General features: G+C 48.4%; 2 protein-coding genes across 17 annotated transcripts in view; one reads left to right on the forward strand and one right to left on the reverse strand.

The window, feature by feature from the left end:
- Positions 1-6549, reverse strand: part of ZNF740 (zinc finger protein 740) — a 14217-nt gene extending 7668 nt beyond the window's left edge. For 3 of the 9 annotated variants that reach the window (XR_004032308.1, XM_030822591.1, XM_030822588.1), the window contains exons 1-6: positions 6319-6549; positions 5165-5481; positions 2194-2343; positions 1759-1848; positions 1157-1280; positions 727-946 (exon numbers count right to left, since the gene is read on the reverse strand). Coding sequence is in view for 8 of the 9 variants with exons in the window: in XM_030822591.1 (XP_030678451.1) it covers positions 727-946; positions 1157-1280; positions 1759-1848; positions 2194-2343; positions 5165-5173 (593 nt within the window). In the remaining variant the exon portion in view is untranslated. Of the gene's footprint in view, positions 1-33; positions 947-1156; positions 1281-1758; positions 1849-2193; positions 2376-3696; positions 5482-6318 lie in introns of those variants that run through there. The other 6 variants (XM_003252072.3, XM_030822594.1, XM_030822592.1 and 3 more) reach the window with 5 other exon arrangements.
- Positions 5760-22364, forward strand: part of CSAD (cysteine sulfinic acid decarboxylase) — a 27558-nt gene continuing 10953 nt past the window's right edge. For 2 of the 8 annotated variants that reach the window (XM_030822580.1, XM_030822585.1), the window contains exons 1-8: positions 7402-7752; positions 17166-17297; positions 18058-18184; positions 18270-18360; positions 18718-18824; positions 19259-19374; positions 20196-20275; positions 20572-20626. In XM_030822580.1, coding sequence (XP_030678440.1) covers positions 7720-7752; positions 17166-17297; positions 18058-18184; positions 18270-18360; positions 18718-18824; positions 19259-19374; positions 20196-20275; positions 20572-20626 — 741 coding nt within the window. In that variant the 5' untranslated portion in view covers positions 7402-7719. Of the gene's footprint in view, positions 5932-6500; positions 6590-6622; positions 7368-7399; positions 7753-16736; positions 16915-17165; positions 17298-18057; positions 18185-18269; positions 18361-18717; positions 18825-19258; positions 19375-20195; positions 20276-20317; positions 20395-20571; positions 20627-22364 lie in introns of those variants that run through there. The other 6 variants (XM_030822583.1, XM_030822582.1, XM_030822584.1 and 3 more) reach the window with 6 other exon arrangements.

Below are 22364 nucleotides of genomic sequence, written 5' to 3' on the forward strand. Positions count from 1 at the left end.
AGCGAGGCTAAAAGTACCTACTCACAGCACAGCTGCTTTATTCATCAAAGATTTATTGAGTATCTATCTCAAGGCAGATACAGAGTAGAGAACCAGAGGAACGATGTCTCTGCCCTCATGGAGCTGTTATTCTAGCATCTGAAGATTCAGTGTAAGAGTGCGGAGCAAAGCTTGGGACCTAGCAATGCATCCAGGAAGCGTTAGCTATTATCATTTCTCATCTCTTGTTCTTGTCTTGTTTTGGCCCCAGCTCTTACATTCTCATCAGATCAGATACTGACCCCCAGGGCAAAGATTGTATCTCTTCCTCTAAAGTGCACTAGCTCTGAAGTTGGACTGAATCCCAGCTCTGTTCGTGATCTGCTGTGTCCTTGGGAAACTTAACTTCTCTGAATCTCAATTTTCCCATATGTGAAATAAGGACAATACAGCTACCTTAGGGAGTCAATGTGAGGATTAAATAAAATCATCTATGTAAAGTATGCTCTCACAGTGCCCGGCATAGAGTAAGTGATCATGAAATGCTATTATTATTATTATTACAATGTTCTAATTGCTCCTCCCCATGATCAGCTGCATAAGGCCAGACAGATGCACTTCACCCCGATGTGTTAACTATTATAGCGAGGAATGCTGGTGGCTCTTGTCAGGCAGGAGTGGAGAATGGCCCTGATTCTTGGGGAAGGAAAAGTGTGTGTGGGGGATTGTAGCAGGGATGAGCCTTACCTGATGACACCGTTCACACTGGTAAGGCTTTTCACCACTGTGCACACGCTTGTGGCGTTCCAGGTGGTACTTCTGGATGAAACGCATATCACATATATCACACTCAAATGGCTTCTCACCTGGCCCAGGTGGACAGAGAAGTGAATGTGGGGAGGTATGTACGGTAGGGACTTCATTCCAGTTTTCTCAGAAACTTTAACTCTTAGTAATGTGTAGACACCTAAGTGATCATAAATGGGGAGAGGTCCCCAAAGGTGCTGGTCTCAGTGACACCAGATACAAAGCCATGCAATCTCTCTGCTTCATTGATTTATCTTCTTCCTTCATTTCTAATACTTACCCAAAAATAAACCCAACTAGAGCCACAAACAGACATGGAATACAAGCTATAGACTATTCTCCCCCTTTTGAATATAAGCAAGAGACTTACCAGTGTGAATAAGGATGTGCCTCTTTAGGTGGTAACTGCTCCGAAAGGCTCCAAAGCAGTGTTCACAAACAAAATTTTTGGGAATCTTTACTTGAAAAGAACCATTTTGTTCCACTACCACCACCTGGGGGCAATAATCAGGCATGTCATGAGGCCACCACTGCCCTCTTCCTGGAGAGACTGTTCTACTCTGGGTCCACTTCCAGCTGTTGGAGAAAGGAACCTCTCTGATGCTGTCTAAAGGTGCTGCCATCTCCTGTACTCCATGGAGGTAAGAGACCCTTTGGGAAAGGAGGTGGAGTGGGAAAGCTGTCTATCCTGTCAAACCCAGCAGTCTGAGTATGACTTGAGCTGGAGCCCGCCTGCCCCCATGCCTCGGGATCTGGGATCTCATGCTCCCCAACCTGTACCATTACTGTTCCAGCAAGGGAGGAGATCAACTACCAAGGTAGTCTCTGGATGAAATGTGGGGGGACTCACTCACTGGCTATCAGAGATCAAAGCATCTAGGGAAAGCTCCAGGTTACATGGTAGAGGGAAGAAGGAGGAATATTACCCCATTACCAAACTGTATGAGTTTGGGGGATCACCCCATTACCTGCCTTTTTAACAGTCTTTTTTGAATGAGAGGCCTCAGACAGGCTGTCATCATCTTTGCGGCTCCGGGACTTATCACTGTCTTTTCGGTGACCCTTTGAAGACAAATCAAATCTAAACTCACAGCCCATCTCAGAACATGAGATGAAACCCAATGCAGCTCTCAGACAAAATTCATAAATGAGAGTAAACCACCTGCCCCAAAAGCTTAGAGGAATTATACAACTATTTCCTCTCCAAGCACCTGGTCTTAAAGAGTTGAAGGTACATAAAAGACCTTCCTTAGCTTTCTGAAATACCAATGTTCATCCATTCCCCAGCTGGATCCCCTTGCCCCACTTCCCTATGCGGAAGCATCAAGGAATCAGAGCTTGGTATCTCCTGGCAGAGAGCTTGGGCCGCCCGATCCCCAGGTGCCACAATGGACTCAAGCGCTGTACCTGACTCGAGCACCTCAGCACATCAGGGCTACCTGCCCGCTCGCCATTCTCGGCCTGCTTGCTGGCAATCTGGCTCAGCATCATCTTCTTGCTGGCTGCAGTGGGAACCAAACTCACACCTGCTAGGCCTTCACAAGCCAGGAGACTTGCCTAAGTTGAAAGGAGATGAGGTGTCAGGTCACCTGGCAGGGCAGGGAAAAAACAGACTGCCATCCTCTATAGAACTACCTTTTACACCCTGCTACAACTGCTTCTCTCCAGGGAGTGTCCCTCCTCACTGCCAAAGCCTTGCTTCCTTCAAGAGTCCTCCCTAACTCATCTCACCAGGAACGACTTGTCATCCTTCAGCATTTAAATATAGATCAAGTAAATAATCAAGTATTACCGACACCTTTGTCATCAGCACTAGGCAGTGTGTGGCTACATATTTCTTTGAAGGTATTTCTAGGCCTTAACTGTGGGTGGGTATGAGGTTCCATCTTGCTAACCCACTGACATGGGAGATTCCTTCAGGACCTTCCTCCTTCCTCTTTCAACAGCCCTCAGCTGGGCCGGATGCAGTGGCTCACACCTATAATCCCAGCACTTTGGGAGAACGAGGCGGGCGGATCACGAAGTCAGGAGTTCGAGACAAGCCTGGACAATAGGTGAAACCCCATCTCCACTAAAAATACAAGGATTAGCCAGGTGTGGTGGCACGCACCTGCAGTCCCAGCTACTCGGGAGGGGGAGGCAGGAGAATCACTTGAACCTGGGAGGTGGAGGCTGCAGTGAGCCGAAATCGTGCCACTGCACTCCAGCCTGGGCAACAGAGCGAGACTCCCTCCGTCTCACACACACACACAGCCCTTAGCTTCAGAGCCCACTTTTGATTGGCAGATCTTGCTGGTGTCAACTGTATTTTCTATTGGTTTGTTTCATTTTTTGCTTGTTGGTTGAGACAGGGTGTCACTCTGTTGCCCAGGCTGGAGTGCAGTGGCACGATCTCGGCTCACTGCAGTCTTGACCTCCCTGGCTTAAGTGATCCTTCTACCTCTACCTCCTGAGTAACTGGGACTTCAGGAGAATGCCACCACACCTGGCTATTTTTTTTTTTTTTGTATTTATAGAGACAGGGTTTCACCATGTTGCCTAGGCTGGTGTGGAACTCCTGAGCTTAAGCAATCCCCCAGCCTCAGCCTCCTAAAGTCCTGGGACTACAGGCTATTTCTCCCTTTAGATTTTAAACTCCCTAAGTATTTACCAATTGCAACTGATACGATTTTTGGAGTTGAGTATTTCTCTTGACCTCTTAGGCCATTTATATGTGTGCATGTATGATCACATTTTTTCACATTCCTTGCTCCACATATAATTTAAACAATTACTTAAGTAAAGTATGTTTAAGTAAATTTCCAGAAAACTGCTACATTCTTCAAACTGACTTCGGTTAGCCAGCATTAAAGAAAATACTTTTCTTACTAAAAAAAAAATTTTTAAGAAATCGTTGGTCAGCAAACTCACAAATTTATGAAGAAATTCCTTTTAGATGATCAGTACATTCTGGGACCCCTCCTTCCACCTTCTGGGACTTTGGAGTGAAAGATCCAGAGTTAAAATCTTAGCTCAGCTGTTTGCACTGTATAATCTTGGGCAAGTTATTCCACCTTTGCAAGCCTTAGTTTACTTACATGAAAAATGCCTGCCATAATGCTTATCCTTACAGGGCTGATGAAAAGTAAACTAAGATGTAAAACGCTTAACAGTGTCCAGCACAAAGTTGAGTCCTTAGTGGAAGGCAGCCTTCTCAGAAGACTGAATACAATGCTGAGAAGTGGGTTGCAAAAGACAAAGGAAGAAGAAACTGACGGGCTCCTATTCTATATGGAAAGGAGGAAGCTGTGCATTCAGAAGCAGCTGGAGGAAAGCCAATTATACTACAATCAGACTGCCATCCTGGTGAGACTGATAGGGGAGGTTCCCTAGAAGCAAGCTGGGAGAAGCTCTGGAGATGTGTGCACATAGCTATTCTACTCAGATGACTACAACAGCCTATTTGCTCATTCTGTCTCTCCAGTCCATCCTCTACCTCCACAATAATGACCTTCTACATACACTGATCTGATGCTACTCTGCTGCTTAACTTAGCAAGGCATAAAAGGCCTTTGGGTTACACTCTGCTTACTGCAGGGAACAACTTCCTCACCTATCACTGTGAATACCACCTCCATAACTATCCCCATTTAAATACCTTACTCCGTAACTACCAAACAACCTGCAGTACTCGGAACCTCATCACATTTTCCCATGACTCTAAGCTCCTGCCCATGCCGTTCCTTTTGTCCAAACACCCTTCTCTGCTTGTTTAGCAAAATCCTATGCATCTTTCAACCTTCATCTTCTTTTTCTATCCAAGCAGAAGTACTGTTCTCTCCTATGTACATACCCCTGTTACTGCACATTCCTCAATCAACAGATTCAGAGTCTCTACTACTAGCCGGCCACTATACAAGGCATTGTGAATATAAAAATAAATGGCTTTCCATCCCTCTCCCGACCCCAACTAGCCTGGAAGCTTACTGGGGACAAGGACAATCGTATTCATTTTTGTATTCCCAACACAATGCATTGCATGCAACAGGAACTCAATAAATTCCTGTTGAAAAAAAACAACTGAAGCATTCACCATACTATTCACTCCCTTACACCTCTCAGCACTTAATGTACCAAATGTAAACCGAGTACACGTTGCTTTGCAAATGTCCCATCAGTGCCTGTGATGCAGTATAGCCTACCTCCTTCATTTGACTGGAAGCTCCCTGAAGGCAGGGGCTGTGGCCTGTCTCCTTTCCTTCCTCTAGATCTCCCCCTGGTGCTTAATACAGAGCTTGGATCACTGGGGTTGGTCAATATGTTGACTAAGGCAGCATTCAAGAGTGAAACTGCAAACAGGCTCCCAGTGATCTTGGAGGAGGACTCTAGAGCTTTTTACCTGAGCCATGCTGATTTCTCACTTAAGGCAACCCAAAAGTTCAGGAGTTCCTAGATCCACCTTTCCTTGAGACACTGTCGTTTTTGAAGAACTGTCACCAAATCATGGTAACGACTCCTTCGTGTCCCATCAGTCCTGTTGCCATACTGAACTTTGTCTTCAAATAGAACTTAGTGTCCTCCAAAGAAAAAATAGGTGTTCCAAGAATCCCTGGACTCTGCCTGGCTCCTGCCTATTGTCTGAAGAAAAAGAGAGTCTACCAGTCTTGGTTTTCCAGTTGAATTCTCTTGATGAAGCTCACGATCTGTTTCAGAAACCTGAAACCAGAAAGGAAGAGGGGGGCTGCTAAATACAACATCTTCAGGCCATTACAACGTGCGATGTGAACTTTTTTTTGCTGGGCGCTCTCTGTGAAGCTCAGAACGAGGACATGAGTCAAGAAGAGTTTTCTTTCTAGGTCAATAGGAGGAACTGGTCTCCTGGGCAAGGAGGGGAAGCCAACAGGAGCAAAAGTAATTGGGGCCTCCTATGGAGGAACTCTGCCAAAAGGGCAGTTGCTTGGATTTGCCATCTCAGGAATGGAAGAAGGGGGCGGAGACCCTTTGGGGCTTTTGTGCCCAGTGGGCCGGCCCGAAAAGCTCGCACTTTACAGAGGCGGCCAGACTAGGGTGGAGGAAAGCTCAAGGGCCATCGCTGGGTGCTTCAGTGGCGGGCAGAAACGGGACTGGCAGTGCCCACACGTGCGCGTTCTCCGCGTCCGCCCGAAGGTAGGGAAACTCGCTGCGGAGATGGAGGGCAGGCAGGCGAAGCCCGGCGCGGCGTGTCGCCCGCCTCGCTCCGGCCAGCCAGCCTCTGCACCCGCTGCACCAACCGGGAGCAGAGCCGGAAAGTGCAGAGAAGCGCGCGAGGTGCGTGCTCGCGCCCGCGTCCCCTCCGAAAGCCCTCTCCCGGGCCGGGGACGCGACGGGACGCGCGGGCAGGGGGCGGTGTGCGTGCACGGCCTTTCCCCTCCCTCCCCCGGAGATCCCCCTCCCTTCGCACGCGCCCCTCCTCCCCTCCCCTCCCCCTTCTCGCGCGGCACCCCACGGCTTGCGAGCTACTGAAGCGCTGCCGTCTGTACGGACGACGCTGCGCTCTCTGGGGCGTGCTCCTACCTGCCAGGCGCGGCCTCCCGCTGGCTCCCCGGCCGCGCGGCGCCTCCTCCAGGCCCCAGCACACCCTGCCAACCCCACGGCCGCGGCTGCCCCCACCGGGACCGAGGCAAGTTTACAAACACCAACCCCGGCCCGTTTCCCCGGAAGCACTTCCCCCTCCCCCTCGTCCTCTCCGCCGAGCGGCCGCATCCACTTCCGGGCTCGGCAGCTAGACGAGCCGGGGCAGCCTCAGAGCGGGTGAGGTTGGGGACGCACGGAGAGGTGCAGCTGGGTGAGTGGGCGGCGCCGTGCGCTGAAGGCCTGGAGGAGGGAGCGCCGAGGCCCGCGCGTGCGCCGTGGCCGGGGCGCGCCCCGGCCGCCATCGAGACTGAGGGCAGGAGCCTCGGCCCTGCGATTATTGTACCCTAGGTGCTCGATGGGAGGAGGGTTTGCTGGGTGAGCTGGTTCAGACTCCTTGAAAAGTCGTCACTCTTTCTTCCTCGCGGACGTCCTGCCCATCGCTCTGAGCCGGCGCCCCAAGTAGAGCCAGAGTAGTTCGTACCCAGCCTTTCCACGTAACTTGGCCGAGGTGGTTCTTCTCCGAACTTTTTGCATCAGGCCCAGATTAGCAGATTTTGGGGTCAGCTGGCAGAGGCGTTAACTTTTCTTTGCACACTCTTGCCTTGTGCGCTCAACCGCAGTCTGAAAAGGAGTGTTCTCGCAGAGGCGTTCCTTGAGTAGCCCGAGGCCACACTGCTCACCTCCCTGCAGAAGTCAAAGCCCCAGCGAATCCCGAGGCCAGTCTGGTTACCTTTTCCCCTTCCCCCTTTATTCCAGGCCGTCCAGCATCAAACGCTAGCCTCCACACGTGGAAAAGACCCTGACTCCCACAGTAGACTAGTCTTATGGGAGACCTGGCTCTTGGGCCAGGCTGCATTAGGAAAATGGAAACCAGACTATCTTCAAATTCTTCTGCCTAGCCTTAGCCATTAGAGAGAGGTTCTGCTAAAGATGGACTGCAAATGCGCTTGATGGAAGATGTCAACTCCACTTAAGTCCTCATTTCTGCTGTAGGTGATATTACGTCGTGACCTTAGGAGAAGTAATGGTGATACCAAAAGAAAAAAAAAACTCTTTATGATGAAGAAAAAACAAGGATTCTCAACTTTTTTTTTTTTTTTGTAGACAGATTTCATTTCCCTGAGCCACTCCATGATTTGGGCCATTGAAAGTACGTTTTTTGTGTTTTAGGATCATTCTAAAATAGAGACAAAATGGAGAAAGAGAGAGAGATAAAGAAACATCACCAGGAATAAGTCTTTTAAATCTTTTTTGAAAATTAGCTCCTACTTATTTTACAAATCGACACAACGCAAAAGTATAAAAGACACAAAATGGTTATTCTCCCCCTCTATTTATCCTATGCTCCTGAAGGGAATCATTCTTACCAGTTTGGTATATATGCTTTTAGGCTTTTTTCTGTGTTCATACAAAAATCTTTTCATCCAGTATTTATTGAGCACCTGTAATGCACCATACAGTGTATTTTAGACATCTAAGTCAGCTAACATTTAAAAAATTGTTGCACAGTATTCCAGTTTATGTGTGTGTCTTGTCCCATCTTGATGAACATTGAGGTTTCAGATTTTTTCAGATTTTTTTGCTTTATAAACAATACAGTAATGAGTATCCTTAGTTATCTTTTTGCTCCTGGCAGGGTGGCTCACACTTGTAATCCCAGCGCTTTGGGAGGCCGAGGCGGGCGGATCATCTGAGGTCGGGAGTTCGAGACCAGCCTGACCAACATGGAGAAACCGCATCTCTTCTAAAAATACAAAATTAGCCGGGCGTGGTGGCACATGCCTGTAATCCCAGCTACTCGAGAGGCTGAGTCAGGAGAATCGCTTGAACCCAGGAGGCGAGAGTTGTGGTGAGGCGAGGGTCGTGCCTTTGCACTCTAGCTTGGGCAACAAGAGTGAAACTCTGTCTCAAAAAAGAAAAAAAAAGTTATCTTTTGCATTTATAAGGATTTATAGATAGGATATGTGCTTTTATTTACATTTATTTTTATTTTTATTTATTTTTTTTTGAGATGGAGTCTCACTCTGTCGCCCAGGCTAGAGTGCAATGGCACACAATCTTGGCTCACTGCAACCTCCGCCTCCCAGGTTCAAGCGATTCTCCTGACTTAGCCTCCCGAGTAGCTGGGATTACAGGTGCCCGCCGCCAGCCCGGCTAATTTTTTTTATTTTTTAGTAGAGATGGAGTTTCACCATGTTGGTCAGGCTGGTCTTGAACTCCTGACCTCAGGTGATCTACCCACTTTGGCCTCCCAAAGTGCTGAGATTACAGGTGTGAGCCACCACACCCGGCCCTATTTTCATTCTGTTTAAAGATAGGGTCTTGGTCTGTCGCCCAGGCTGGAGTGCAGTGGTGTAATCAGGGCACACTGCAGCCTCAACCTCCTGGACTCAAGGAATCCTCCCATCTTAGCCCCCCAAGTAGTTGGGACTACAGACGTGGGTAACTATGCCTGGCTAATTTTGTAGTTTTTTTTTTTTTTTTTTTTGTAGAGACAGGGTTTTGCCATGTTGCTCAGGCTGGTCTCGAATTCCTAGGCTCAAGCTATCCATTGGCCTCGGCCTCCTAGAGTGCTAGGATTACAGGATTGAGCCACCATGCCTGGCCGGATATGTAAATTTTAATAGATTCTGTGAAAATGAATTGTAAAAGTTTGTAACCTCCCATGCTTACTCAGAACCATGTGTTAATGTTCCCTATTCCTACAATTTTGGCAATGTTTAGTGTATGCTATGAATTTTTTATACAGTTACTAGTTTAATAGGTGAAAAATAGTATTTAATTGTTTTAATTTTCATTTCATTAATAGTGAAGTTAATATTCTCTTATGCCTTTTTTTTTTTTTTTTTTTTTTTTTTTAAAGAGATGGGTCTCTGGACAGGCACGGTGGCTCACGCCTGTAATCCCAGCACTTTGGGAGGCCGAGGTGGGCGGATCACCTGAGGCCAGGAGTTTGAGACCAGCCTGGCCAACATGGAGAAACCCCATCTCTACTAAAAATACAAAATAATTAGCCGGGCATGGTGGCGCATGCCTGTAATCCCAGCTACCAGGAGGCTGAGGCAGGAGAATCACTTGAACCCGGGAGGCGGAGGTTGTGGTGAGCCGATATTGTGCCGTTGCAGTCCAGCCTGGGCAACAAGAGCGAAACTCTGTCTCAAAAAATAAATAAATAAATAAATAAATAGATGGGTCTCCATGCTTTGTTGCCTTAGGCTGGTTTCAAACTCGTGAGCTCAAGTGATCCTCCCACTTCAGCCTTCCAAATAGGTGGGACTATTTTATTGCTCTTTGACCATTTTAATTGTTTTCGTAAACTGTCTGTTCATATCCTTTGCCCATTAAAAAAAGGTAGATCATTTGTATAGTTCTTATTGATGGTAGAAATCCTGTCTGTGTTATGGATAATAACTATTCTTTGTCATCTGCATTTAAAATATTTTCTCTTTGTTTTTCACTTTTCTTTCAGCTTTTGAGACAAAAGTCATGCTTTATGGGAAAATATTTGAAACATTTCTGTCTTTGATAGGGACAAGCCAGGGATGTTTACTATTAAAACTAATATTTTAGGAGAGCTCTTGGCCACCCTAAAGCCTCCTTGATTTCTTTTCTTTTTTTTTTTTTTTTTGAGACGGAGTCTTTCTCTGTCCCCCAGGCTGGAGTGCGGTGGCGCGATCTCGGCTCACCGCAACCTCCACCTCCTGGGTTCACGCCATTCTCCTGCCTCAGCCTCCCGAGTAGCTGGGACCACAGGCGCCCACCAACACGCCCGGCTAATTTTTTTGTATTTTTTAGTAGAGACGGGGTTTCACCGTGTTAGCCAGGATGGTCTCGATCTCCCGACCTCGTGATCCACCCGCCTCGGCCTCCCAAAGTGCTGGGATTACAGGCTTGAGCCACCGCACCCGGCCTAAGCCTCCTTGATTTCATATATATTCATCTCACACAGAGAAACGATTGACAATGTATCAAAACTATGGAATTCAGCAACATGACCAGATGTCAGATTAACAAAAATTATATAAATAAAATATAAGAATATAACCAACACTAAAATACCATAGAATAAATAATCCAATTTACAATAAAAACATTATATTTTGGCCAGGCGAGGTGGCTCACACCTGTAATCCCAGTGCTTTGGGAGGCTGAGGTGGGAGGATTGCTTGAAGCCAGGAGTTGAAGACCAGCCTGGGCAACATAGTGAGACCCTGTTTACAAAAATTTAAAAAATTAACCCAGCGTGCTGGCATGTGCCTGTAGTTCTAGCTACTCAGGAGGCTGAGGTGGGAGGATTGTTTGAGCCCAAGAGTTCGAAGCTGCAGTAAGACATGATTGTGCTACTGCACTTCAGCCTGGGTGATATAGCAAAACCTATTCTTTAAAAGAATAAATAATTTTTTTTTTTTTTTTTTTTTTGAGTTGGAGTCCCGCTCTGTCGCCCAGGCTGGAGTGCAGTGGCGTGATCTCGGCTCACTGCAAGCTCTGCCTCCCGGGTTCTCGCCGTTGTCCTGCCTCAGCCTCCCAAGTAGCTGGGACTACAGGTGCCCACCACCATGCCCGGCTAATTTTTAGTATTTTTAGTAGAGATGGGGTTTCACCATGTTAGCCAGGATGGTCTCGATCTCCTGACCTTGTGATCTGCCCGCCTTGGCCTCCCAAAGTGCTGGGATTACAGGCATGAGCCACCGCGCCTGGCCATTAATAAATAATTTTTTTTTAATTTAAAGGGGTTGATTAAATGGAGAGTTTTACCATGCACATGAATAGGAAGACTTAATATTGTAGAGACATCAGGTTTTGCTACAGATTAAGTTAAAGCAACTGTAATTAAAACAAGATTTTAAATGGAACATGGGCTGGGCGCGGTGGCTCACGCCTGTAATCCCAGCACTTTGGGAGGCTGAGGCGGGCGGATCACGAGGTCAGGAGATCGAGACCGTCCTGGCTAACACGGTGAAACCCTGTCTCTACTAAAAAAAAAAAAAAAAAATTAGCCGGGCACGGTGGCAGGCGCCTGTAGTCCCAGCTACTCGGGAGGCTGAGGCAGGAGAATGGCGTGAACCCGGGAGGCGGAGCTTGCAGTGAGCCGAGATCGCGCCACTGCACTCTGGCCTGGGAGAAAGAGCAAGACTCCGTCTCAAAAATAAATAAATAAATAAATAAATAAATAAATAAATAAATGGAACTTGAGCTGATTTAAAAATTTACATGGAAAAGAATAATTGCAAGGACAGCAAAAAACATTCTGAAAAACATTGATTGGATAAAATAATGAGTGGGAAATATAAAGCCAGGCATTATCGTTAACCACTTTAATGGTGTCATTATGCAGAATTTAAAAAGTTTTACATTGTCAAATCTACCTGTGGCTCTTGGGTTTTTGTGACATGATACCTCAAGATTATTAACTATTTCCGTGTACTTCCTTCTGGTATTATTTTCTTTTTCTTTTCTTTTCTTTTTTTTTTTTTTTTTTCCTGAGACAGAGTCTCGCTCTATCACCAGGCTGGAGTGCAGTAGCATGATCTCAGCTCACTGCAGCCTCCGACTCCTTGGTTCAAGTGATTTTCCTGACTTAGCCTCCAGAGTAGCTGGGATTATAGGCACCCACCACCACGCCCAGCTAATTTTTGTATTTTTAGTAGAGATGGAGTTTCACCATGTTGGCCAGGATGGTCTTATCTCCTGACCTGGTGATCTGCCCGCCTTGGCCTCCCAAAGTGCTGGGATTACAGGCGTGAGCCACTGCTCCCAGCCCCTTCTGGTATTCTTTTTTATGAGATGGAATTTCACTCTTGCTGCCCAGGCTGGAATGCAATGGTGCCATCTTGGCTCACTGCAACCTCTGCCTCCCGGGTTCAAGCAATTCTCCTACCTTAGCCTCCCAAGTAGCTGGGATTGCAGGCATGCGCCACTACACCTGGCTAATTTTTGTATTTTTAGTAGAGACGGGGTTTCACCATGTTGGTCAGGCTGGTCTCGAACTCCTGACCTCAGGTGACCTCAGGTGATTCACCCACCTCGGCCTCCCAAGTGCTGGGATTACAGGCGTGAGCCACTGTGCCCGCCCCCCCTTCTGGTATACTTACGGTTGTATATTTTCAGTTTTTGTGTTTATCTTAGCTGCAGTTAATTTTTGTCAATGGTGAGAAATAGTGAGAAATGCCACACGGACCAGTGATGCAGCGGAAGAGGTGGCCTAAAGTCAGAAAGTCAGCGATCTAGGCTTGTTCCCATGTCACCTTTGAAATTTTGGACAATTAGTTCACCTTCTTTCAGCTAAGAATCCTCATCTTGAAAACAAGAATGAATAAATACCTATTTAGGCTAATTTCTAGTACTATTGTGAAGGTCAAATGAGATAATAAATGAGAAGGAAAAACACCCTTTGCAAATCTATTATTATTACTACAGATTCTTGGTTGATGCAAATCAAATGTAAATAGAATGCAGCATTTTTTCCAGTACCTGTAAATCATTGATTGATTCAACAAATGTTTATGTAATGCCTCTGTGCAAGTCCCTGGGGGAGGGGAGAGGAAAATCAAGAAGATGGAAACTAACATTTGAGGGGTCCCTGTTTTCTATTAGTTTACTTAATGAAGGAAAAGACTTAGTTCTCTCCACCCAGGAAAGTACAGTCTAGAAGCAGAGAAAAGATTGTATACATAGGAGAGTTTGTACCTTTATTAATGTGGGTGTGGAGCCAGTGGGGTTTGTTGATTGGGAGATAGCACAGAGTACTTTAGCTTGCTAACCATAAACCTGGCTGAGAGTGCTTCAGGAGACAATTGCCTAGATCCCTTTGTCCCCAGGCAGGCCTCCTCCTGTGTGACCTTCCCTAACTCCCTCGTCCCTCAGGCCCACTCCATCCCTTATTCAAATAGCATTGCAATGACTCCTGCTGAGTCTTTTCCTGCACCAGCTCTCTATTGCCTTAAGGACAGCCTTAGTGTTTTGTCCTTGAAGCCTGTCCTGGGCCAGTTGAACTTTCCTGCCTTTCCATGGTGACCTCTCAACTCCCTCTTGTGGCAATTTCCCTTTATTTTACATGCTGGTCTGTCTTGCCAGCCTGTTAGTTGGAGTCCACAGGGCAGAGGCAGCACCTAGGGTAATGCCAGCCAGGCGCTCAGAAGTAGACAACACTCAGTCAATGTTTGCTGAACAAACTGAACCCATTCCCTTCCCTGAGAGCCAGCAGGGGTTAAGGGGTTGTGTAATAGAGATGAGCAGTGTGTGGCTCCCTTTGCCTTCCTTTAGACCTTTGATAACAGTGGATTGAGGAGTTGGGAAACCACATGATGTGCAAGGGACATTCCTTGAGCCTGATGATTTGTATATTTTAGAATTCTTGTACCCCCTTAATTCCTCCATATATATATATATATATATATATTTTTTTTTTTTTTTTTTTTTGAAATGGAGTCCCACTCTGTCGCCCAGGCTGGAGTGCAGTGGTACCATCTTGGCTCACTGCAACCTCTGCCTCACAGGTTCAGGTGGATCCTGCCTCAGCCTCCTGAGTAGCTGAGATTACAGGCACCCGCCACCACGCCTGGCTAATTTTGTATTTTTAGTAGAAATGGGGTTTTGCCATGTTGGCCAGGCTGGTCTCAAACCCCTGACCTCAGGTTATCCATCCACCTCAGCCTCCCAAAGTGCTGGGATTACAGGCGTGAGCCACCGCACGTGGACAATTTTTATATTGTTTAAAAATAACCTTTATTTTAATTCCATAAGCAATGTGAAATGATTGTATAAAGTTATAAAAATATAGATGTGTATAAATAAGAAACTTAAAAATCATCCATAATAACAACACCCAGAAATAGCCACAAATGAATATTTTGAAGTCTTTTTCCTTCTTTTTCAGTATTTTCTTTTTTTTTTTTTTCTTTTCTTTCTTTTTTTTTTTTTTTTTTTGAGACGGAGTCTCACTGTGTCGCCTAGGCTGGGGTGCAGTGGTGCGATCTCTGCTCACTGCAAGCCCTGCCTCCCAGGTTCACGCCATTCTCCTGCCTCAGTCTCCCGAGTAGCTGGGACTACAGGCGCCCGCCACCACGCCTGGCTAATTTTTTGTATTTTTAGTAGAGATGGGGTTTCACTGTGTTAGCCAGGGTGGTTTCGATCTCCTGACCTCATGATCCGCCCGCCTCGGCCTCCCAAAGTGCTGGGATTACAGGCGTGAGCCACCGCGCCCGGCCTGTATGACCCCTTTTACATGAAATGGCCAGACTAGACAAATCTATAGAAACAAAGTAGATTAATAGTTGCCAGGGGTCGGGGAAGGGGAGAATGGGAAATGACTGCTACTGAGATTTTTTTTTGGGTGATGAAAATGTTCTGGCGTTAGATAGTGATGATGGTTGCAACAACTTTGTGAATTTATGAAAAAACCACTTAATTGTACACTTTATTTTTTAATATTTATTTATTTTTTGAGACAGAGTCTCACTGTCACCCAGGCTGGAGTGCAGTGGTGTGATCTCCGCTCACTGCAACCTTGTTGACTGAAACGTCATTACATGGTGCATGACTGTGGTGTGAGGTCTAGTGACTGTTGGCAGTGGATTATATTAGACCATCCCATTTTGAGGATGGTTGCTCCCTTTCCAGATTTTCTTGATCTTCTTGCGCTGTCATTTGGGGGGTCCCCCAGGCCTTGGTGTTTGCTCCCTCTTCCCATCCATCTCTCCGAATGCTCTCTCCTTTAGGGAATGGAGCCCATCACAAGGCTTCAGCTATACCCTGACTCTCAAACCTGCTTTCCATTCTAGCATCTCATCAGAGCTGTGGGCCTTACCCCCTCCCATAGGAGTATCTGTAGTCCCAGAAGACCTCCACTCAGATGAGTATTTCCAAGCAATAACCACTTTATTTCTATCCAGTTTCCCCTTTCTGCATCCGTGTTTCTTTGAGGGGTGCCATTATTTTTCTAGTCTCCCAGGCTGGAAATCTCAGGGTCATCTTTGAGTCTTTCTTCTCCTGCAATGTAGCTCCCCTAAGTGTTGAATTCAGCACAGTCCAGGGAATGACCATGCCTGCAGATTGTTCTCTCTGTCTTTTCCTACCAACATCACTCTTATTCAAGTGTGGATCGCCTCTTGCCTTATTTACTGCAAGAGCCTGTTAATTCTTCTGCATCCTACTGCTATAAATTGGTCTTCTGAGAGCATCCATTGCACTACATTATTCTTTGCTACACAATCTTTCAGTGACTTTCCATTTTCTGCAGGATAAAATGTCGATTCCTTGGCCTGGCTGGCACTCATGACTCCTCATGTGCTCACAAAGCTCTGCCCACCCTGCCTTCACTCCCATGCTCCCGCCAGCCCGGTGTTGCCACTGACCTCAGGACAGGCCCTGTTCATTCCTGCTGTAAGCTCACGGCTTTCCTCTTCTTACCGCTGAATGCCTCTCTTCCTCCCAGTCACCCATCCCATTTCTCCTGCCCTCTTTTAGGATTCAGCTGCAGTCCCACTGCAGGTCTTTCTCAGCCTTCAGCCTCCATCCATCTCCTTCTTTCCTGAATTCTGAGGAGACCTAGGATTGGCATCCAGCCATGCCCTGGTCTATAACTGTTGCACATGTGTCTGTGTCCTCCCAGTGGCGTGAGGGGGCGTTCTCAGTCCTCAGCTCCATGTGGCGAACACAGTTGGTGCTTCCTACAAACAAGACTCCCAGCCCGGAAGGCACAGGATCACACTTGTTTAGCAAATGCTTCCTCAATATAACCCCTTTCCTTCCTGCTCTAGGAGAGGGCTTTAGAAAGCAGGTCAGTTCTGAAAAGACTGGGGGTTGGGATGCAAAAGAGGTTGGCCTCTGAGGCTTGCCTAAAGGATTTTATGTCAGCCGGCGTGGTGGCTCACACCTGTAATCCCAGCACTTTGGGAGGCTGAGGCGGGTGGATCACCTGAGGTCAGGAGTTCGAGACCAGCCTGACCAACATGGCTAAACCCTGTCTCTACTAAAAATACAAAAATTAGTCGGGTGTGGTGGCGCACGCCTGTAGTCCCAGCTACTCGGGAGGCTGAGGCAGGAGAATCACTTGAACCTAGGAGGCAGAAGTTGCAGTGAGCCGAGATTGTGCCACTGTACTCCAGCCTGGGTAACAGAGCGAGACTCCATCTAAAAGTGAGACTCCCTCCCCCTTGGTCTCCAGGGTCACCTGTGTCAGTTTCTCAGGCCCTTGTCTGCCCTCCAGACACCCCCATGCTGGGCCCTGGGATGCACAGTGCGGGTCCTCTCTTCTGCGCTGGCCCTCTGGTTCTCACCACCCTGGAGTTAATGCAGCACGAGTTTTGCCTTTCATCTCATTTCCCATCTTCTGTCAGCTAATGATTATTCAGGGAGCTTCGCCTCACCCTGCTGTCCCTATCTCAAATCTGTCAAAGTTCTCTTTAGGGCAAAGGTCATGAGAATTATGTCATGGCCATGTGACTGCTGTTTTTACCCCACTTCCTCTGCCATCTTGGTCCTACTGTTCTGAGGAGCTACCTGTGCACCCTGCCTCCGGCTCTCCTGAGCAGAGAGGTAAGCTTGTCTCTGCCTTAGGTGGAAATGGCCACTAGAGTCCACCTGCTCAGCACTGACTGCCTTTTCTCTCCCACCTGTTCCCACTGGCTTTCTCCCTGGGCACTCTCACTTGCCCTTGTCTGTGCACTGGAGGCCGAGACTGAGCTGCAGGACTTGGGCCTCAGGCCCGTTTGGGAGAGGAGTCTTCTGCTGGGTAGGTCCGGGAAGGGTTGACAGGCTGAGTAGGGAATGACTCTGCTCTGCCACAGATCCTGATGGCTGACTCAGAAGCACTCCCTTCCCTTGCTGGGGACCCAGTGGCTGTGGAAGCCTTGCTCCGGGCTGTGTTTGGAGTTGTTGTGGATGAGGCCATTCAGAAAGGAACCAGTGTCTCCCAGAAGGTGAGTCCTTTCCCCCTCCTCCTTCCCATCAAGCTTGCTTTCTTTTCTTTTCTTTTTTCTTTTTCTTTTCTCTTTTCTTTTTTCCTTTTTCTTTTCTTTTCTTTTTTCCTTTTTCTTTTCTTTTCTTTTCTTTTCTTTTCTTTTCTTTTCTTTTCTTTCTTCCCTCCCTCCCTCCTTCCTTCCTTCCTTTCTTCCTTTCTTTTTTGACAGTCTCGCTCTGTCAGCCAGGCTGGAGTGCAGTGGCACAATCTTGGTACACTGCAACCTCCGTCTCGCGGGCTCAAACAGTTCTCCTGCCTCAGCCTCCCGAGTAGCTGGGATTACAGGCATGTGCCACCATGCCCGGCTACTTTTTGTATTTTTAGTAGAGACGGGGTTTCACCATGTTAGCCAGGCTGGTCTTGAACTCCTGACCTCAGGTAATCTGCCTGCCTCGGCCTCCCAAAGTGCTGAGGTCACAGGCATGAGCCACCACGCCTGGCCCAAGCCTTCTCTTTCTCTTTCCAAATCTGGCTCAGAACTTTCCTCCTTTGATAAGGTTTCTCCCCAGAATTCATCCCTGTCCCCCTGGGTACCTCAGGGATTTACATTTTGGGTCTTCCTGTGTTCACTACTCTTGTTCATTTTCAGAGTTTTGCTTTGGAAATATCCCGAAGTTGTTTTTAGTGCAGGTTGGCCGTGTCTCGTGTTTGTGGAGGTGTGGTTTGACAGCCAGTCCACAGGCATCCCAGGCCCCCAGCATCCCTGGCTGTCTTCCTAGGTCTGTGAGTGGAAGGAGCCTGAGGAGCTGAAGCAGCTGCTGGATTTGGAGCTGCGGAGCCAGGGCGAGTCGCAGGAACAGATCCTGGAGCGGTGTCGGGCTGTGATTCGCTACAGTGTCAAGACTGGTGGGCCCTGGCTTCTGTGAGGAGGAGACTTGGGAGTTTGCCCTGAGCTCTACTCTGAGCTCCCTGGCTTACTCTCCTTCTCCAGGTCACCCTCGGTTCTTCAACCAGCTGTTCTCAGGGTTGGATCCCCATGCTCTGGCCGGGCGCATTATCACTGAGAGCCTCAACACCAGTCAGTGAGCATCCCAAGGCCCCTCTACCATCCCACAAAGGATTTAGGTTTGCTAGAGAGGTGCCTGAGGGGTAGGGGAGGAGAATGGTTCTGCCCTTTCTCTACTGCTTCTGGGAATCCCTGTCGGCAGAGAGTTTTTCCTCATATCCTTTGGACCCACTTTCTCCAAACTTTCTCAGGCCTCCTGACCCCTGTTTTCTCTTTCTTGCTTCCCTGGTTCTGTCACCAACCCGTTCTTCTCCTTGGACTGTTGCTTCGCTCACTCTTCATCGCCTCCTTTTTCTTACTCCTGTGCAGTTTAAGGGCCTGTCTGGGCAGTCCCTCCCCATCTCTCCTTTCTTGTCGTTCTCTCTCCTGGCAGGTACACATATGAAATCGCCCCCGTGTTTGTGCTCATGGAAGAGGAGGTGCTGAGGAAACTGCGGGCCCTGGTGGGCTGGAGCTCTGGGGACGGAATCTTCTGCCCTGGTTTGTGAGAAGGAGGGGGACCTTTCTTTTTATGAGTTCCTCCTCCCCCACCGTTCTCTTGCTCTAAGTATCTGGCAGGGAGGGATGATTCCTCTTTGATTCCTCTCCAGCTGGACCCAGGCCAGGCCAGGGAGGCGGCTGCCTGGTCCCTTCATGCTCATGTTTGTCACCATTCCCTGGAGTCAGTGGTCTAGTTCCTGCTGTCTCCGGACGGGGGCTGTCTCTTGGGGGCAGCCCCAGGTATGGAGGGGTGTGGTCAAGAGGATCTGCTGATCCTGGATCCATTCTGGGATGGCATGATCCTGAGAATTGTGGCCTGGGAGCCAGTCATACCTGCTTCTTTGATGAGCTCTTCTGGTAGAAAGGGAAGGGAGGCAAGCTCCAGTCTTGACCCACTGCTCCTTCCTCTTGCCACCGCCCCCTCCCTGTGACAGGTGGCTCCATCTCCAACATGTATGCTGTAAATCTGGCCCGCTATCAGCGCTACCCGGATTGCAAGCAGAGGGGCCTCCGCACACTGCCGCCCCTGGCCCTATTCACATCGAAGGAGGTGGGGAAGAGGCACAGGCCCAACCCTGGGCTCCTGATTCTAATCTCCAGCCAGCTAAGTAGAGACCTTCCAGGTCTTCTCCCTGCCCTCCCCACATCCTCCAAGGCCAGCCTGCCCCCAGGCGGATGTGCTTGCTTCCAATCAAGGAGGCCAAGTAACTGCTCCTGTTCACATTGCCTTCTGTTTGGGGGCAGAGGAGGGGCCGTGAGTGCAGTGGACACAGTCCATACTCTTCCTACTCAAGAGTGTGGTCTGTGGACCAGCAGCATTGGTATGACCTGGGGCTTGTTAGAAATGCAGAATCTGGCCTTGCGCGGTGACTCATGCCTGTAATCCCAGCACTTTGAGAGGCTGAGGTGGGTGGATTGCCTGAGCTCAGGAGTTTGATACCACCCTGGGAAACATGGTGAAACCCCTTCTTTACTAAAATACAAAAAATTAGCCAGGCATGGTGGTGGGCACCTGTAGTCCCAGCTGGTTAGGAGGCTGAGGCACAAGAATTGCTTAAGCCTGGGAGGCGGAAGTTGCAGTGAGCCGAGATGACACCACTGCACTCCAGCCTGGGTGACAGAGGGAGACTGTCTCCAAAAAAAAAAAAAAGAAAAAAAAAGAAATGCAGAATTTCGGGCCCCACCCCAGACCCCAGACCTAGTGGACCTGAACCTGCATTTTAACCAGACACCCAGGCGATTCGTATGCATGCTAACATTTGAGAAGCCCTGGTCTACAAGATCCCATTTGTTGGAGCTTGCACTTGACTTTTACCTTCTCTCCCCTCCCCCATCAAGTTGCGCTAACTTGCCCTCTGCCTTCCCCCGCAGTGTCACTACTCCATCCAGAAGGGAGCTGCGTTTCTGGGACTTGGCACTGACAGCGTCCGAGTGGTCAAGGCTGATGAGAGGTGAAGGTCCTTCTGCCCACATGGTTGTGACCCAGCTTTGCACAGCATACCTTCCTGCCACCAGAAAGCTCTGGCGTCAGGCCCTTACCGCTGGTGGACCTCTCTCCCCTCACTATTCAGTAGAATTGCTGTTCCTGTCTACCAGAGCCTGCCAGCGTCTCCCACCTCTGCCCTGAGATCTGTTTCACCCCCTGAGGGAAAAACTAGCACTGTCGTCTCTGCATTGCTAACCCCACCTTACCCTGCGTTCAACAGAGAACCTGTCCCTGCTCTACCCTCTGCATTTTCTTTTTCAGAGGGAAAATGGTCCCTGAGGATCTGGAGAGGCAGATTGGTATGGCCGAGGCTGAGGTGAGTGAGTGAGGCTCGCTGGGGTGATGGAGCCTCCAACCGTCTTGGAGGGTTATTTGAGCTCTCCTTGCTCAAGGCACCCTTCATCCCTCTCATCTCCATGCCCATCTCCCCTGTGGGCTGAAGTGACCGTGGAGAGCCTGGGGGTGAGGACACTATGTTGCTTTCTGGGGCTCTGCCCAGACACCTACGCCGGGTTGGATTCTGAGAGGCAGGACTGAGTGAGGGAGCGAGTCCCAGGCAGCACCACAGGGAGGGTGCTGGGGGCCTGCGCTGTAGTGTGGAAGGTTCCTGTGGGCTGTGAGGGTCTGTGCAGGGAGAGGCTGAGGAGGGGAGAGGCACTGGTGAAGGCTGTGAGTAGTGGGGATGAGGGGACATTAGTACTCTCCTCCACTTCGAGGGGTATGTAACTGCTACAGCCACCTTGGAGGGCATTTTGGCACCATCTACACAATTTTATTTATTTATTTATTTATTTTTATTTTTATTTTTTTTTTGAGACGGAGTCTCGCTCTGTTGCCCAGGCTGGAGTGCAGTGGCGCAACCTCGGCTCACTGCAAGCTCCGCCTCCCGGGTTCACGCCATTCTCCTGCCTCAGCCTCTCCGAGTAGCTGGGACTACAGGCGCCCGCCACCACGCCCGGCTAATTTTTTGTATTTTTAGTAGAGACGGGGTTTCACCGTGGTCTCGATCTCCTGACCTCGTGATCCGCCCACCTTGGCCTCCCAAAGTGCTGGGATTACAAGCGTGAGCCACTGCGCCCGGCCCCTATTTATTTTTATTTTTAAATAGTTTTTGAGACAGAGTCTCATTCAGTCACCCAGGCTAGAGTGCAGTGGTGTGATCTCAAAAGTAATAATAAATAAATAAATAAAATATGTACTTTTTTTTTTTTTTGAGACGGAGTTTCACTCCTGTTGCCCAGGCAGGAGTGCAATGGCGAGATCTCGACTCACCACAACCTCCGCCTCCCAGGTTCAAGTGATTCCTCTGCCTCAGCCTCCCAAGTAGCTGGGATTATAGGCGTGTGCCACCAGGCCCTGGCTAATTTTGTATTTTTAGTATAGACGGGGTTTCTGCATGTTGGTCAGGCTGGTCTCAAACTCCTGATCTCAGGCGATCCGCCTGCGTCAGCCTCGCAAAGTGCTGGGATTACAGGCGTGAGCCACTGCACCTGGCCATTTTTTTTTCTTTTTTGAGACAGAGTCTTGTTGTGTCGCCCAGGCTGGAGTGCAATGGCATGATCTCGGCTCACTGCAACTTCCACCTCCTGGGTTCGAGCGATTCTCATGCCTCAGCCTCCTGAGTAGCTGGGATTACAGGCATGCGTCAACGTGCCCGGCTAATTTTTGTATTTTTAGTAGAGATGGGGTTTCACCATGTCGGCCAGGCTGGTTTTGAACTCCTGACCTCAAACAATCCACCTGCCTTAGCCTCCCAAAGTGCTGGGATTACAGGCGTGAGCCACCATGCCTGGCCATAAATGTTTAAAAAAAATTTAAATGTCCATTAGTAGACAAAATAAATTATGGTATATCTATGTGTCTTAGCTCCTTCCTCTGTAAAATGGACAGAATATAGAATTTGCCACATAGGGTTATTGTAAGGATTGAATGAATTAGTATATATAAAGCACTTAGAATAGTTCCTGGCACATAGATGCACTGTATAAATACAAGCTACTGGTATTGTTGTTATTATTATTTATTACTATTATTAGAGTACTGGGCAGCCACTT

Source organism: Nomascus leucogenys, chromosome 11 (genome assembly GCF_006542625.1).
Source record: "Nomascus leucogenys isolate Asia chromosome 11, Asia_NLE_v1, whole genome shotgun sequence".
Classification (NCBI taxonomy): Eukaryota; Metazoa; Chordata; class Mammalia; order Primates; family Hylobatidae; genus Nomascus; species Nomascus leucogenys.